The sequence below is a fragment of the Phacochoerus africanus genome, chromosome 5 (assembly GCF_016906955.1).
Source record: "Phacochoerus africanus isolate WHEZ1 chromosome 5, ROS_Pafr_v1, whole genome shotgun sequence".
NCBI classification, from domain to species: domain Eukaryota; kingdom Metazoa; phylum Chordata; class Mammalia; order Artiodactyla; family Suidae; genus Phacochoerus; species Phacochoerus africanus.
In genome coordinates, this window is record NC_062548.1 from 121,816,263 (window position 1) to 121,831,086 (window position 14,824).

The 14,824-nt window shown below is 44.3% G+C and overlaps 1 protein-coding gene across 1 annotated transcript in view; it reads left to right on the forward strand.

Annotated features, from left to right (window-relative positions):
- APOB (apolipoprotein B) overlaps nucleotides 1-14,824 on the forward strand; it is a 40,219-nt gene that overhangs the window by 13,322 nt on the left and 12,073 nt on the right. The window contains exons 16-25 of the mRNA XM_047782560.1: nucleotides 1,216-1,407; nucleotides 2,334-2,501; nucleotides 2,924-3,135; nucleotides 5,727-5,909; nucleotides 6,687-6,808; nucleotides 10,501-10,711; nucleotides 11,294-11,469; nucleotides 11,580-11,767; nucleotides 12,238-12,383; nucleotides 14,428-14,804. Coding sequence (XP_047638516.1) covers nucleotides 1,216-1,407; nucleotides 2,334-2,501; nucleotides 2,924-3,135; nucleotides 5,727-5,909; nucleotides 6,687-6,808; nucleotides 10,501-10,711; nucleotides 11,294-11,469; nucleotides 11,580-11,767; nucleotides 12,238-12,383; nucleotides 14,428-14,804 — 1,975 coding nt within the window. The remainder of the gene's footprint in view (nucleotides 1-1,215; nucleotides 1,408-2,333; nucleotides 2,502-2,923; nucleotides 3,136-5,726; nucleotides 5,910-6,686; nucleotides 6,809-10,500; nucleotides 10,712-11,293; nucleotides 11,470-11,579; nucleotides 11,768-12,237; nucleotides 12,384-14,427; nucleotides 14,805-14,824) is intronic.

Below are 14,824 nucleotides of genomic sequence, written 5' to 3' on the forward strand. Positions count from 1 at the left end.
CCAGACTTAATTAGAGGTGCTCTAGCATAAGGATTAAGAGTGTGAACTCTGGGGCATGGGTTTGAAATCTAATCTCTCTCTCTTCAAGCTGTGCATACCTGGGCAAGTGGCTCGATGTTATGTCTATTTCCATAGCCCCAGAGTGCTCATAATAATCCATACCCTTCACAAGGATATTTAAAGATTAAGTGAAAGAAAGTATGCAAAATGCTAACTAAGCAGAGTGCCTATTCTGGTATTGATCATTCAATAAATGGATACTATTCTACTTTTTAAATTCATGTTTTCATCATTATTAACTACGTTGGTTCTTTCCCACATCAGTGCACTAGCTAACGAGGGGAAAGTCCTCTTCAAGGCCAGCATAAGCCTCCACTTAAGGAGTAGAAAATAGATTGTATGATCTGGAGCTTTTTCTTTAATTTCTTGCTATCCCAAATGCAGTCCAGTCATTGCATCACATCAGTACTCGTGAGAAACGCAGGTTCTCAGGCTCTCCAGAACCTAAACCTGCATTTTAACAAGATCTCCAGGTGACTGGTATGCACATTTCAATTTGAGAAGCAAGGCAGTGATTTACTCCAAGATGCTCACAAAGAGTCCCACCTCCATCTTACTTACTTACTTACTTACTTCCACTCGAGGCTGAGGGTCTTTGATCTGTTTGGGGTCTGTCAGTTACTATTTTCTTTCTCAATGCCTGAGCATCAGTCTGTAGGACTCTGCTTACCTCTAAGAAGAACTTATCTAAATAAAAACTTATCTAGATCAGGTGTTTTTCATGCTCTTGGCCAATGTGTACAGCAGCTATGCTTTCCCAGAAAACCCCTGGTGTTCTTCCCTAGTCAAAGGAGAGAGGGAGTAAGCAGGGGAGGGGATGAGGGGCAGAGGATCTTCTGATCTTGGAGAGCCACAGGGATGCTGGCATCCTAGAGAGCAGAAATCACCCTTACTATGCCTATGTCATTCAAGTTAAGAACAGTGTGGAAGCACCACTGTCCCTGACAGGACCTCAGTTGATTTCATCTGTTTGGAAGAGCTAGCTCTCTTTTGAGAAAAGGTGGGAGCCTGAATTCAGTGTCTGCCCAGTGTCCCCCACCTTCAGTGTCTGTGTTTGGGTCCATCGAGGCTGCATCAGAGAGGTACCACATCAGGAAACTAAAGGTGTTTGACAGTGCTGACACCTCACTAAACACTTTGTCATTAACATCCCAGGACATGGTCAATGGAATTATGTTCAGTCTTGAGAATCTGATTAAAGATTTGAAATCCAAAGAATTCCCCGAAGCCAGAGCCTACCTCCACATCTTGGGCGAGGAACTTGGCTTTGTCAAGCTCCATGACCTCCAGCTCCTGAGGAGACTGCTGCTGAATGGTGTTCGTACCCTGCAGGGGATCCCCCAGATGGTAAGTGGGCCAGGCCCCATTGCAGGGTCTGAGATTAGCCTGTGGTCCTCTTGCATCTCCCAGACTCCCTTAAGAGCCCAGCCATGCAAACCAGAACACTTCCTTTAAAGAGGTGGGTTTGCCTTAAATTTCAGTGAAGAAGATTCTTGGGTCACAAGGAATCGATAACATGTAGAAATTAAGCTACTCATCATTATGTTCAATGTATATTTTAAAAACATTCATTTGTTCATCCAGAAAACAATGTTAGGGGGTATAGCTCAGTGGTAGAGCATTTGACTGCAGAAAACAATGGTAAGTATCTCTCCCTCTACCTATGCTACAAGTTCCTTTTAATACTGAAATGATGCAGTGACTATGAAATGAGGTATGTGGCATATGAACTCTAGTTTTTTATTAATTCATTAAGAAAGGAGAAAATATCTGAACATACTCCCTAGGATTTTGAATGATAAGGTGGCTTTAGGAAAAGAGATCCCAAGTTATTTTCCAGATGTGTTACAAGAAAACAAAATCCAATTCACACTGATAGGCACCTCACCTAAATTATTTTAAACAAAAAATTAGTTTTACCATAATATATTGTTCTGCAAGTAAACCCTTGACTCCAAAAAAGCCAAAATTAAGCCATGCCATGCAATGATACTTCAAGTTCACAAGTCTCAAAGGCCCATAAACATCCTGAAATGCCTCTGAATCACCAGTTGAAAAGAACATGGTATCTACCCAGGGCAATTTTTTTTTTTTTTTTTTGTATCCCAGTTTGTGGAAATCAGTAGTCATTCATCTTTACTTACTACACTATTCAGCTAGGTAAAATATGCTGGTCCCTTCCTTTCTGGATAAAGAAGAATAATTATTGTCTGTCGTGGGGGAGGCTGCATTTCACAAAGCCTTACTTTTATTCTCCCCTTTTGGATCTACAGATTATGGAGATCATAAGGAAAGGTTCCAAGAATGACTTGTTTCTTCACTACATCTTCATGGACAATGCCTTTGAACTCCCCACTGGCCTTGGGTTGCAACTGCAGGTGTCCTCCTCCGGCGTCCTCACTCCTGGAGTCAAGGCTGGAGTGAAACTGGAAGTAGCCCAAGTAAGTCCCTGTACACCTTGTCCTTCCCTAGGTGGTTCTTTTCCTCCAGTGTGGGGTTCTCGTGCTATTTAAAAATGTGTTTCCAGTTCAAGTCAAAGTGCACCATCGTGGGAATCACCTCACTAACTTGTATGAAAAGTTACAAGTTCCACTAGGATGTACCACCTGGCCAGCTCCCCTTGGGCAGGGAAGTAACATGAGGACCCTGTTATTTCTGTCCCTTTTTATCTTGTCGTGTTTCAAGTTAACTCAGGCACTGCCTAGTCCTGGGTGCTTTTCCTCCTGCAAACAAATCTTAGTCATGTTCTCTTTGGTGTGAGCAACCAAGGGATATTTGCTCAGGCCGGGGAAGTGTGACTGATCCGACTGCAGGGGACCGAGGTTATTTCACAAAGATGAATAGGTCGTTTTCTGACTTACAGATGCAGGCAGAACTGGTGACAAAGCCATCTGTGTCTGTGGAGTTTGTGACAAACATGGCCATCATCATTCCGGACTTTGCAAGGAGCGGCGTCCAAATGAACACCAACTTCTTCCACGAGACGGGCCTGGAGGCGCGAGTGGCCCTGAGAGCCGGGCAGCTGAGGCTCATCATCCCCTCTCCCAAGAGGCCAGTCAGGCTCTTCAGCGCCAGGTAACTCCTGCAGTTAGATCTGATGAGCCCGTTTGAAAGAGAGGATTGGGACTGGACCTGCAGGACTTGGCCAGGCCAGACCGCTGGCGGAGAAATTCAGGCCTCGGTGGACTGGTCCGGGGGTGGGAGGATGGGGAGAGAGAAGGTGCTGGGTCACCTGTTTTTAACCTACTCTAGACTTGCTACGTAATTACACTTTCCTTGACGCTTCACATTTCACTAAGTTAAGACTTAAGACCTACTGATTAATTAGTTGCTGTTAGGTGGTGTTTTCTTGTCATTTGTTTGGCTGTGCGTTTCGAGACTGAAGAAACACTAGCAATAGAGAAATTATCCTTGGGAGATGAACATTTTTCCCAAGAAAAATACCAGAAGACATATTGGTTTGTTGTGGCTCGTTCAATGGATAGAGCATGCAAATTCTACTCTTCTGCCTCCTTTTGAGAGCTCCATTTTCAATGATATCCTCCAGCACCCATTTACCTTAGTTCCCATATGTTGGACACATTAATTTGTTGATTCAAGTATAGTAAAAATAGTTGCCTGATATATGTGAAGCATGTTGAATGAGATGTACAAGGTCCCTGACCTTCTAGAGCTTGCAGGGTACAGGAAGGACATACAGTGAGGCAACAAAGTGAGGGATGAGTTAGAGGAAGCTTTAGAGGACCGTGAAAGTCTGTATCTTGGAGCCTGTGTCAGTTCAGGAAAGCCTCTGAAGAAAGACACATTTAACCTGGTCCCTGAAAGTTGTGTCAGAGCTATCCATGCCAAAGAGAAAGGAATGAGTGTTGCCAGGCAAGGAGCAAAACGCATGCAGTGACCTGAAGGAAAAATAACATGGTTTAGGAATGATGAGACATTCTGTGTGGTCCAGTCCTCGGGAAGCACAGTGAGACAGGATGTGAGAGGTTGGCAAGGGTCAGCCGTGGGAGCCATCGCAAGGAGTTTGGACTCTTCTGAAGCCAAAGGGGTGTAAAGTGGGGGCATAAATAAAACAAGGTTGGCATTTTAGAAAATTCTGACTCCCGAGTGGGAATGCGTGGAAAGGAGGCATGACTGGTGACAGGGAGACCAGTTAGGAACCTGTTACAGTCACGCCTGGGAGAGACGAGGGCCAGGTGGAGAGAAGAGTGAGCAACCCCAGAAATCCTTAGAAGGTGGAAACACATGTACCTGGTGACTGACTAGAACTGGAGGGTGAGGATAAATGAAAAGAGGAGTCGGGGTACCCCCTCCACTGAAAGAGGGTCTGCAGAGGGAGGGTGACTGCCATGGGGGATGCTGACAAATTCAGTTTCAGCATGCTGCGTGGAAGTCCTGTGAGACAGACGATGAGAACGTCCAGCTGGTGGTCAGACCAGTGGGACTGAGCTCAGGAAAAGGTTTAAGCTCTAAATACAGATCTGGGAACCATAGGCATGGAGAGGTCGTGGAAGTGACTGGTTTTTGAGGAAGACAGGAGGGACTGGGACAGAAACTTGTAGAATATATGCATGTGAGGGAGAGGAAGAAGCAACAAAAGTGAGAAGGGGTGACCAAAGAGGCAGGAGAACCAGGGCCATGAAGGGCCACAGAAGCCCAGGTATAGCCACAGGGGTGAATCACCCCATAGGCAGACCAGAGCTGGCACTTAGGGCTCCAGCCCACCAGCAAAGCTTGGTCTTAGGACACCCCTAAAATGAGGAAGCAACACTGAGAAAAGAACATGATGTATCAAAGAAAGCATCTTTGGATGAAATCAGGACATTGTTGAACTTTCCTGAACTTGCTAATTTTTTAAGTGCGTGCTTGGGAGGAGGATACCATAATCTTTGCAGAGGTTTCAGATCCTAACACCTTTATCTGGCCATAAGTGAGCAACTCTATGGAATGCTTCCAAGAGATCAAAGAAATCAAAGCCTGAAAATGTCCATTGGAGGTGATTGGAGATGCTGATGAAAGCAGTTCCAGAAGCACCATAGGGGTGGTAGTCACATCCTTGTTTATTGAGAAGGATGTTGAAAGAAAGTGGAGACTGAAAAGACAGACAAAGTTCTTGATTATGAGGGGGAAAGGAGGTGGTTAGAAAGGAAGGAAAGTGAGTGCGAGTGTGTGAGTGTGTGTGTGTGTGTGTGTGTGTGTGTACACAGTGGGAGAAGAGACTTGGGTGTGTTTAATGCTGGTGGAAAGAAGCCAGTAGGGAGAGATTTCAGATGACAGGGAAGCAGGGCACCTCTTATCCACACCTTAGGAAGGGAGAGGCACCTCTGAGGTCAAGTCCACTGACGGTTACTTACCTCTCTGAGCCTGTGTCTTCTGTAAAAGACTTTTAATGCCTACTGTTGAAGAAATGACATCTAATAAATGTAATGAACTTGAGGCAGTATCTTTGTGCAAGTTGTTTTGGGAAACATAAGAGTCACTGTGATTGTCAGCCTTGTTGATGTTCTTCTCACTATTCTTCGTTTCTGAGTAAATCAAAGAATTCGAGGTGGGTATGAACAGAGGGGAGATAGAGGGCAGGATAAGGAGGCGGTATTTGTGCCAATGATGGTCCTTTGGATTCATGACTTGACAACAACTCAGGGTTTTTTTTCTTTCTTCACTAGTAACACATTGCATTTGGTCTCTACCACCAAAACGGAAGCGATTCCACCTCTGATTGAGAACAGGCAGTCCTGGTCAACTTGCAAGCCTTTCTTTATTGGCCTGAACTACTGCACCACAGTTGCTTACTCGAACGCCAGCTCCACAGACTCTTCCTCCTACTACCCGCTGACCGGGGACACCAGGTCAGAGATGCTCAGTTTCCTCACCCAGCATCTATTTACTTCCTACATCATGGCCACCTCACAAGGCCAAGGAAAAATGCTGTGTGTTGGGGGAGCCATGTCACCAGCCTCAGGAATTTTCACTATCCTTTGATTATTTAGAATAGTGGTCCTCTGCCCACCACACCCAAAGGGTCCCCACATCCCTACCTAAACTTTGAGTCTGGGACTGGGTGTCTCCATGGGGGTGGTGGGGAGCATTGGAAAGTGAGGCATCGTGACTGCTAAGGAAGGTCTTAGCTCAAAGAAAACAACGAGGTGACTCTGTCAAACTCCCTCAAGGAAACTATACCCATTGCCATGGGGAACCACTCCTTTAAAAACTTCTCTTTATTGATGGTCCCCCCCCCCCCCCGCACCACTTTCTCCCTCATGCATCAAAGCAGGAAATCACAGCACAGGTTCTGATGTGCTCCCAATTCAGTTTCCATGTTTCTGAGCCTCCAGACAAATTGGCATGCTCTTCCTTGGAGCCCACTCCCTCTCCCTCAGCTGCACTCACACAACCAGCCAGCCCCTGCTCTGTGGATCCCCAAACCTCAGGAAACTTGGGGTCTGCCCTTGCCTTGGGCTTTTGGAGGCGCCTAAAGGGATTATGGAGATCCTTATTAGTTAAGGACGAGAGACAGTGTTAAACAAGACCACATTTTTGTTGCAATTGGGGCTGAGGGGTTTGGGGGATGTTGTCATAATTGACAGTGCTGACATTACATACCATATGCACTGTAACATCTTTAGATTTGAACTGGACCTGAAGCCCACAGGAGAAGTAGAGCAGTATTCAGCCAGCACTTCCTACGAACTCCAGAGAGATGGTGACGCCTTGGTGGACATGCTGAAGTTTGTAACTCAGGCAGAAGGCAAGTATCCAGAGAAGGGTTCCCCCCCTCTCTGCCCTCAGTCTCAGGCCCAGGACTCACAAGGAGAACATATTTATTTCAATGTATTTAACAACTATTTACTGAATGCCGGATAAGTATCAGGCCTGTTCTAAGAGCCAAAGCTAGAACAGTCAACAGTAGAGATAAGTTGCTGTCATTGTGGAGTTTACAGTAAGCCAGACAAGTCAATATTCAGAATGTCAGATCAGGGCTGGGGAGAATAGAGCACAGATGGGTCTGGGGCACGTCAGGAGTGGCCACAAGGAGGAAGGATGGGGGAAGCCAATGGCATTTGGAATGATAAGGGAAACTCTCAATGGTAAAGGGAGCATAAAAGAGCTGAAGGAAGTAAGGGGATAAGCTTTATGGAAAGAGTGTTGCAGGCTGAGGGGCAGCTGGTGCAAAAGCCCTGAGGCAGGTGCCTGACCTGCTATGTTTGAGAAATAAGAAGGAAGCTAGTATGTCTAAAACAGAGAGATCAAGGAGGAAAAGGTTAGAAGATGACATCAGAGAGATGGGGTGGTGGGGAAAGGATGGTCTTGTAAGTTGTGGTAAGGATGTTGGCTTTTACAATGAGTGAAATAAGAAGCTACTTTTTTATTGAAGTATAGTTGGTTTGCAATGTTGTGTTAGTTTCAGGTGTATAGCAAAGTGATTCAGTTATACATATATATTCTTTTCCATTATAGGTATTACAAGATATTGAATTGAGTATAGTTCTCTGTCTATACGGCAGGTCCTAGTTTATTTTTTATTTCATAGTGTGTATCTGTTAATTCCAAACTCCCAATTTATCCTTCCCCTCCCTCCGCTTTGGTAACCGTTAAGTTTGTTTTCTATGTCTGGGAGTCTGTTTCTGTTTTGTAAATAAGTTCATTTGTATCATATTTTTATTTTTTTTATTTTTTGGTTTTTAGAGCCTCATCCATGTCATGTGGAAGTTCCCAGGGTAGGGGTCAAATCATAGCTATAGCTGTTGGCCTACGCCACAGCCACAGCTACAGCAAAGTGGGATCCGAGCCGCATCTGCAATCTACAGCTCACAGTAATGCTGGATCCCTGACCCACTGAGCGAGGCCAGGGATCAAACCTGAATCCTCATGGATACTAGTCAGATTCATTTCCACTGCACCACAACAGAAACTCCTATGTATCATTTTTTTTAGATTCCACATGTAAGTGACATCATATGATATGTTTTTCTCTGTCTGACTTACTTCACTTAGTTTGATAATCTCTAGTTCCATCCATGTTGCTAAAAATGGCAATATTCTATTCTTTTTATGACTGAGTAATATTCCATTGTATACATATGTAATATACCCCCTCTTCTTTATCCATTCACCTGTCAATGAGTATTTAGGTTGCTTCAGTAGTGGCTCTTGAAGTAGTGCTGCTATGAACATTGGGGTGCATATAGCTCTTCAAATTAGAGTTTTCTCCAGATATATATCCAGGATTGGGGATTTCTGGGTCATATGGTAACTCTAGTTTTAGTTTTTTAAGGAATCTCCATACTGTTTGCCATAGTGGCTGAAACAATTTACATTCCCCCCAACAGTGTAGGAGGGTTTCTTTTTCTCCACACCCTGTCCAGCATTTATTGTTTATATACTGTTTGAAGATGGCTATTCTGACCAGTGTGAGCTGTTACTCACTGTAGTTTTGATTTGCCTTTCTCTAACAGTTAGCGCTGTTGAGCATCTTTTCATATGCCTGTTGACCATCTGTATGTCTTCTTTAGATGAATGTCTGTTTAGGTCTTCTGACCATTTTTGATTTTCTTTTTTTTTTTTTTTGATACTGAGTTGTGTAAGCTATTTGTTCATTTTGGAAGTTAACAAATTTCCATTTGTCAGTTGCATCCATTTGCAAATATTTTCTCCACTTCCATACGTTGTCTTTTCATTTTATTTAAGGTTTGCTTTGCTGTGCAAGAGCTGTAAGTTTGATGAGGTCCCATTTCTTTACTTTTGAAGAAGCTACTATTTGATTAATGTCTATGTAGACTTCAGGGAGGATAAGGGTAGAGAAACTAGGATGCAGGCCATTAACAGTGATCCCTGCCAGAGACGGTGGCACTTTGGATGAGAGTGGTGGTGAAGAAGATCTGAGAAGTGGTTGGATTCTGGCCTGTTTTGAAGATTCGGCAGACCGACTTCACTGATACAGTGGATGTTCAGTATAAGAATGAAGGCAATCAGGATGACTCAAACGTTTTTGGACTGAGCAAAAAGAATGGGGTTGCCATTTACTGAGATGGGAAAGGCAGCTACTGAGGCAGCAGGTTTCAGGGGATGGGGAAGCTTAGACATCTGGTTTGGAAATTTTTTTCTGTAGGAATGATGTGTCGCAAAATTAAACTAATAATGTCACATGATTAAACTAAGAAGACAAAACCCACAGGAAAAGGGGTGCATGCATGGGGTGCATAATGAAAAAATGTCATGTAACAATTTTGCAAAAGATATAAAATGGACACCCTGTGAGTTGAAGGAAACATGGGAATCTTGTGACAAAAAGAGGAGGAGTTGGGGAGAGAAATCAGGGCGGGGGTGGCAAGAGCCCAGGAAGGGGGTTGTAGACAGAGAATCATACATAGATGCCATGTCAGCTTGACACAGAGGGACACTGAGCCCTTACAGTTCCCTGAATATGCTCCCTTTTTCCCACATCAGGACTTTTGCATTTCTGACTCCCTCTGCCTGGAAGGCTCTGCCCGCAGGATGCAGCCTGGCTCGGCCTCTCTCTTCATTCAAGTCTCTGCCCACATACCCCACCCCCCAGCCCCGTGTCAGAACTTCTCTGACCACCACACGTGAGGTCACACATTTTCTATCCCTTCCTGCCCCTTATCATCTTATCCAGTTTTACTTTTCTTCCTAACATTTATTGCCACCTGACATAAATAATGTACTTGCTTACTGTCCGTACATCTCCCACTAGAATGTCAGCTCCATGAGGGCAGGGACTCCCAGCGCCCAGAGCAGTGCCTGGCCTGTGATAAGCAAGCAATCAATGTTTACAGATTGAACCAATGTACAGGTATCACATCATTTAAAACTTAAGGTAAAATCTTGAGCTGTGTCCTCATTTAAGTACTTGCAGTTCCTATGCCCTTTTTCCTCTTTCCTTTTTTTCTATTTGTTTGTTTATTTATCTTTTGGCCATCCTGCAGCATATGGATTTCCCATGGCAACAATAGATCAGAGCTGCAGTTGTGATCTATGCCACAACTGTGGCAATACCAGATCCCTTAACCCACTGTGCAGGGCCAGGGATCAAACCTATGTCCTGGAACTTCAGAGATGCTGCCTATCTCATTGCACCTCAGCAGGAACTCCTTCTCTTTCCTTTCTAAACATATCTTCTGAACAAACATCTTTTTTTTTCTTTCTTTTTTGAGGGCTGCACCTGTGGCATATGAAGTTCCAAGGCTAGGGGTCAAATCGGAGCTGAAGCTGCAGGCCTACACTGCAGCTACAGCAACATGGGATCTGAGCTGCATCTGCAACCTACACTGCATCTCATGGCAAAGCCTGATCCTTAACCCACTAAACAAGGCCAGGGCTTGAACCCTCATCCTCATGGATACTAGTCGGGTTCAGTACTGCTGAGCCATGATGGGAACTTCTGAATAAACATCTCGATTCTCTTCAATCCTCTTCCAGGTGTGAAGCAGACCAAGGCTACTATGATGTTCAGATATAACCGGCAGAGTAAGACTTTGTCCAGTGAAATCCAAATTCCAGATTTTGACATTGAGCTTGGGACAATCCTCAGAGTTAGTGAAAAATCTACCATGGAAAAAAAGGCTTACAAGCTCACCCTGGACCTACAGAACAAGAAGATCACTGAGATCACACTCACCGGCCATGTGAGGTAAGGAAGCCTCAAGGGGCTCTGAGTCTAGCTACGGCCCTTCCTGGCTTTTTCTGTTCTTCCTTTTCAGCTTTGTAGCTGACCAGACCAAGGGCATCTGTGCTCTACAGTGTAAGGGGCAAGTAGAACCCTCAACGTTCTGACCCTCTGCACATGCCCAGTTGGATCTGCGTGTCATTCACTGGAAACTTACTATTCATCAGACACTGTACTGAGTGCATTAAAGAAATTATCTCAGTCCTCATAATAAACTGCAAGATAAGTGTGAGTTTACCTGTTTTATAGATAAGGAAATGGTAGCTCAGAGGGGCTAAATAAATTCTTCTGAGGCAATAGAGCTAATAAGTGGAAGAGCAGGATTCAAATAGTTTTTGAGAACCTTTCTCCCATACCTCCCTGGAAAGTCCTGAACTTATGCTGAGTTAGCTATCCAAGTTAAGAAGTTTAGTCTCTGGTCATGTCTTTATGGATCTCATTTTCATCGCCACAAATGGAACTTGTGTTTAATCCTGCCTGTCTCCTCAGAAGGAATAGTCGCTGATGTCAACTGACTCTCCCCCTCCCCCCGCCCCACCCTGATAGTTATGAAAGGAAGGAAGAAGGCAGAATCAAAGGTGTTATTTCCATACCACGCTTGCAAGCAGAAGCCAGAAGTGATATCCTCACCCACTGGTCTCCCTCCAAACTCCTCCTCCAGATGGACTCATCTGCTACAGCGTATGGCTCAACGATTTCCAAGAGGGTAGTGTGGCGTTACGGTATGTGCCTCGTCCCCATGTGAGCATCGTGTACATGAGTACAATGCTAACAGCCTCAGGTAGGGGCTGACCAGGTATTACTGACAACTATTTCACGTGTGTGTTTTCAGATGAAGAAAAGCTTGAATTTGAATGGAATGCAGGCACCAACATGGATACTAAAAAAGCAGCTTCCAATTTCCCTGTGGATCTCTCTGATTCCCCTAAAAGCTTGCACACGTATGCCAAGAGTCTCCTGGATCACAGAGTTCCTCAAACAGACATGACTTTCTGGCACATGGGTTCCAAATTAATAGGTGTAAGTACTCATCCTAAGAGCTGATTACTTAGCTCTTATGCTAACTCAACCCTGAGTTAGGTGAAGGAGACTATGCAAAGATGGATAAGACAACACTTCCTACCCCCAGGGAATTCCTGGAGAGAAAAGGAAACATTCATAGGTGCATGGTTACCCAGTTACACAGGCTCTATGTGATCCATACCAAATGAATACTCCTAAGCAGAAGAGTTTCCTGTGCCTTAAGATATCACAGGGAGCTTCAGGACACTGACCGTGGATTTGACTATGATATATATCGCTTTTATAAAATATAGGAATAGATTGATGACTGGATAAATGAAATTCATATTTTTATGATTTCTTTCTTTAGTTGTCATTACACCAGCCTGCTTAGTGGTCAGTCTGTCAAATATGGATTATTACCTACTAGTAATTGTGATTTGATGCCCTCCATGCCCGCTGCTCTTCAAACTTCTATTATTTTGTAGGCAACAAATACATGGCTTCAGGAAGCATCTAGGAATCTTCCTTATGCCCAGAATTTACAAGATCATCTCAGTGGCCTCCAAGAGTTGTACCTCCAGAAAATGCAACTGCCACACATCCACATTCCAGAAAAGCTCTTCTTGAAAAGGTAAAAAAAAAAGAACTAGAAAAATTACTTGAACCATGACAAGTAAATGGAAGATTTAGCTGAGCATGATTTAGACTTTTTTAAAATTTACATTTTTAAGGGAAATAATTTAATCATTTTGAGGTTAGTAACTGCAGTATAAACACTGTGGCATTTTTGCAGAATTAAATATGAGGTCAGAATGTGAACACCAACCCAGTCAAAACAAACAAACAAAACCTAAGAAAGTAATTGATGGATTCTAATACATTCATCCTAAGATGTTCTATTCTCTACAACCTGAATTTGAAAGCCTTTCAGTATTCCTCCATTGTAAGTGAACTCCCCGTATGTTCAGGATCAGGATATGTTCATAACTGTGAAGAATTCAAGAGTGGTTGGCAGCATTAACTACAAGATTGCTGTTGGGCTCAGAGAGTCAGAACAGCCACTAGGCATGGAATGAAGGCAGATTCTTAGAGAATATGTCATTTTAACAATATAGTATCATCTTCATGGGGAAGTCGGACTTTAAAATGCTCGAGCCCCTTCTGAATTTACAGAAGTATGTGTGATGCTTTGATATCTGTCATGAAAATTTAAAAACCAGAGCATGAGCTGAACAGAATACAGTCTGTTGTAGATCGACTGTTCTCGTGTTATCTTTAGGGTGAAGAAAACAAGGGGCCTGTGTCACATGGGCTTTTCCATAGTCTGAACAGCAAAGTTTAATCCACTACATGAGTGTGCAAAAGGGCTAAAACTCACCAAAGCACTCATATGGACAAAGAGACAAAGATGAAGAGAGAAAACTGGCAGCTTCAGAGGACCCAGGAACCTTTTCCTTCACTGCTAGTGTTTCTGAACATCAGTCTTCTCTGTGCTGTGCTGAAAAGGCAGCACCAGGGGACCTTAGAATTGGACAGGGCCTTATTAAGTATCTCCCTTCTGAATGTCAGGATCCTGGATAGGCAGCCTCCTGCCCTTGATGGAGTCACGTGAAGAACAGTTGATTTGTTTACAACACTTAAACGCCTCTGTCCATTTCTTCTTATGAGTTGTCATAATCATCCATTGTATGTGCACAGTATTGAAAAGACTGCAAAGTGCTTTTAGGTATTTTTTTTCTCATTTCATATCCCAGCCCAGCTCTGTGAAATCAGCAGAAGGCATACTATTATCCTCGCTACACAGATTAATGTCACTGAAACTGAGAAAGCAAACTCACTGATGTAATGTCAGCAATGAGTGGCAGCTAGCGCTAGAACCCAAGGCGACTGACTCCCACACAGGTGCCCTTTCCACATATCAAGTAGCCTCAATGCAGTTTAGCAATTATGTGTCCAATGTGCAATGCTACAACTAGGTACAATGAGAAGATAAAAGCTGGATAAGACATAATCCTTCTCCCCAGGAAAACACTGCATAGACACTCAAAACTGAGCACATAGGAGTTCCCGTCATGGCACAGTGGTTAATGAATCCGACTAGGAACCATGAGGTTGCGGGTTCGGTCCCTGCCCTTGCTCAGTAGGTTAACGATCCAGCGTTGCTGTGAGATGTGGTGTAGGTTGCAGACGCGGCTCAGGTCCTGTGTTGCTGTGGCTCTGGCGTAGGCCGGCGGCCACAGCTCCGATTAGACCCCTAGCCTGGGAACCTCCACATGCCACAGAAGCGGCTCAAAGAAATAGCAAAAAGACAAAAAAAACAAAAACAAAAAACTGAGCACATAAGTGCTAATTATAGCCACAGGATTTTGACGTGCTCTTTGAGTTAGGTGTAAGGGACTGTGTCATTATCAGATGAGAAATTAACTATGACTTAGACAGGATCGTGGTAATAAGGACAGAGCTCTTGGATGGGTTTTGAATAGGTTTGAGGATTTGGTAGGCAGAGGCTAAATCCAAGGGACTCCAGGCATGGGGAGCAGCATGAGGAGCAGTGCAGTGAGGAGCAGGGACTTGGGAATGGGGCATGTGCACTCTTGCTTGGAAGGCCAGGTGGCAGAGAGCTTTGAGTTCTTGCTGTCTGACTATGGGCGTGCTGTCACTGCTCTTCATTTCAGTGATGGTCGGATCAAATACACGTTGAACCAGAACAGTGTGAATATTGAGATCCCTCTGCCTTTTGGTGGCAAATCCTCCAAAGATCTAAAGATGTTAGAGACAATTTGGACACCAGCCCTCAGCTTCCAGCCTGTGGGATTCTACTTGCCATCTCGAGAAGTCCGCATCCCCACTTTCACCATCCCCAAGTTGTATCAACTGCAGGTGCCTCTCATGGGTGTGCTAGACCTCTCCACAAATATCTACAGCAACTTGTACAACTGGTCTGCCTCCTATACCGGCGGCAACACCAGCACAGACCAGCACTGGAGCCTTCAGGCTCAGTACCACGTGAAGGCTGACTCTGTGGTTGACCTGCTGTCCTACAGTGTGCAAGGTGAGCTGTGCTCAAGGAGA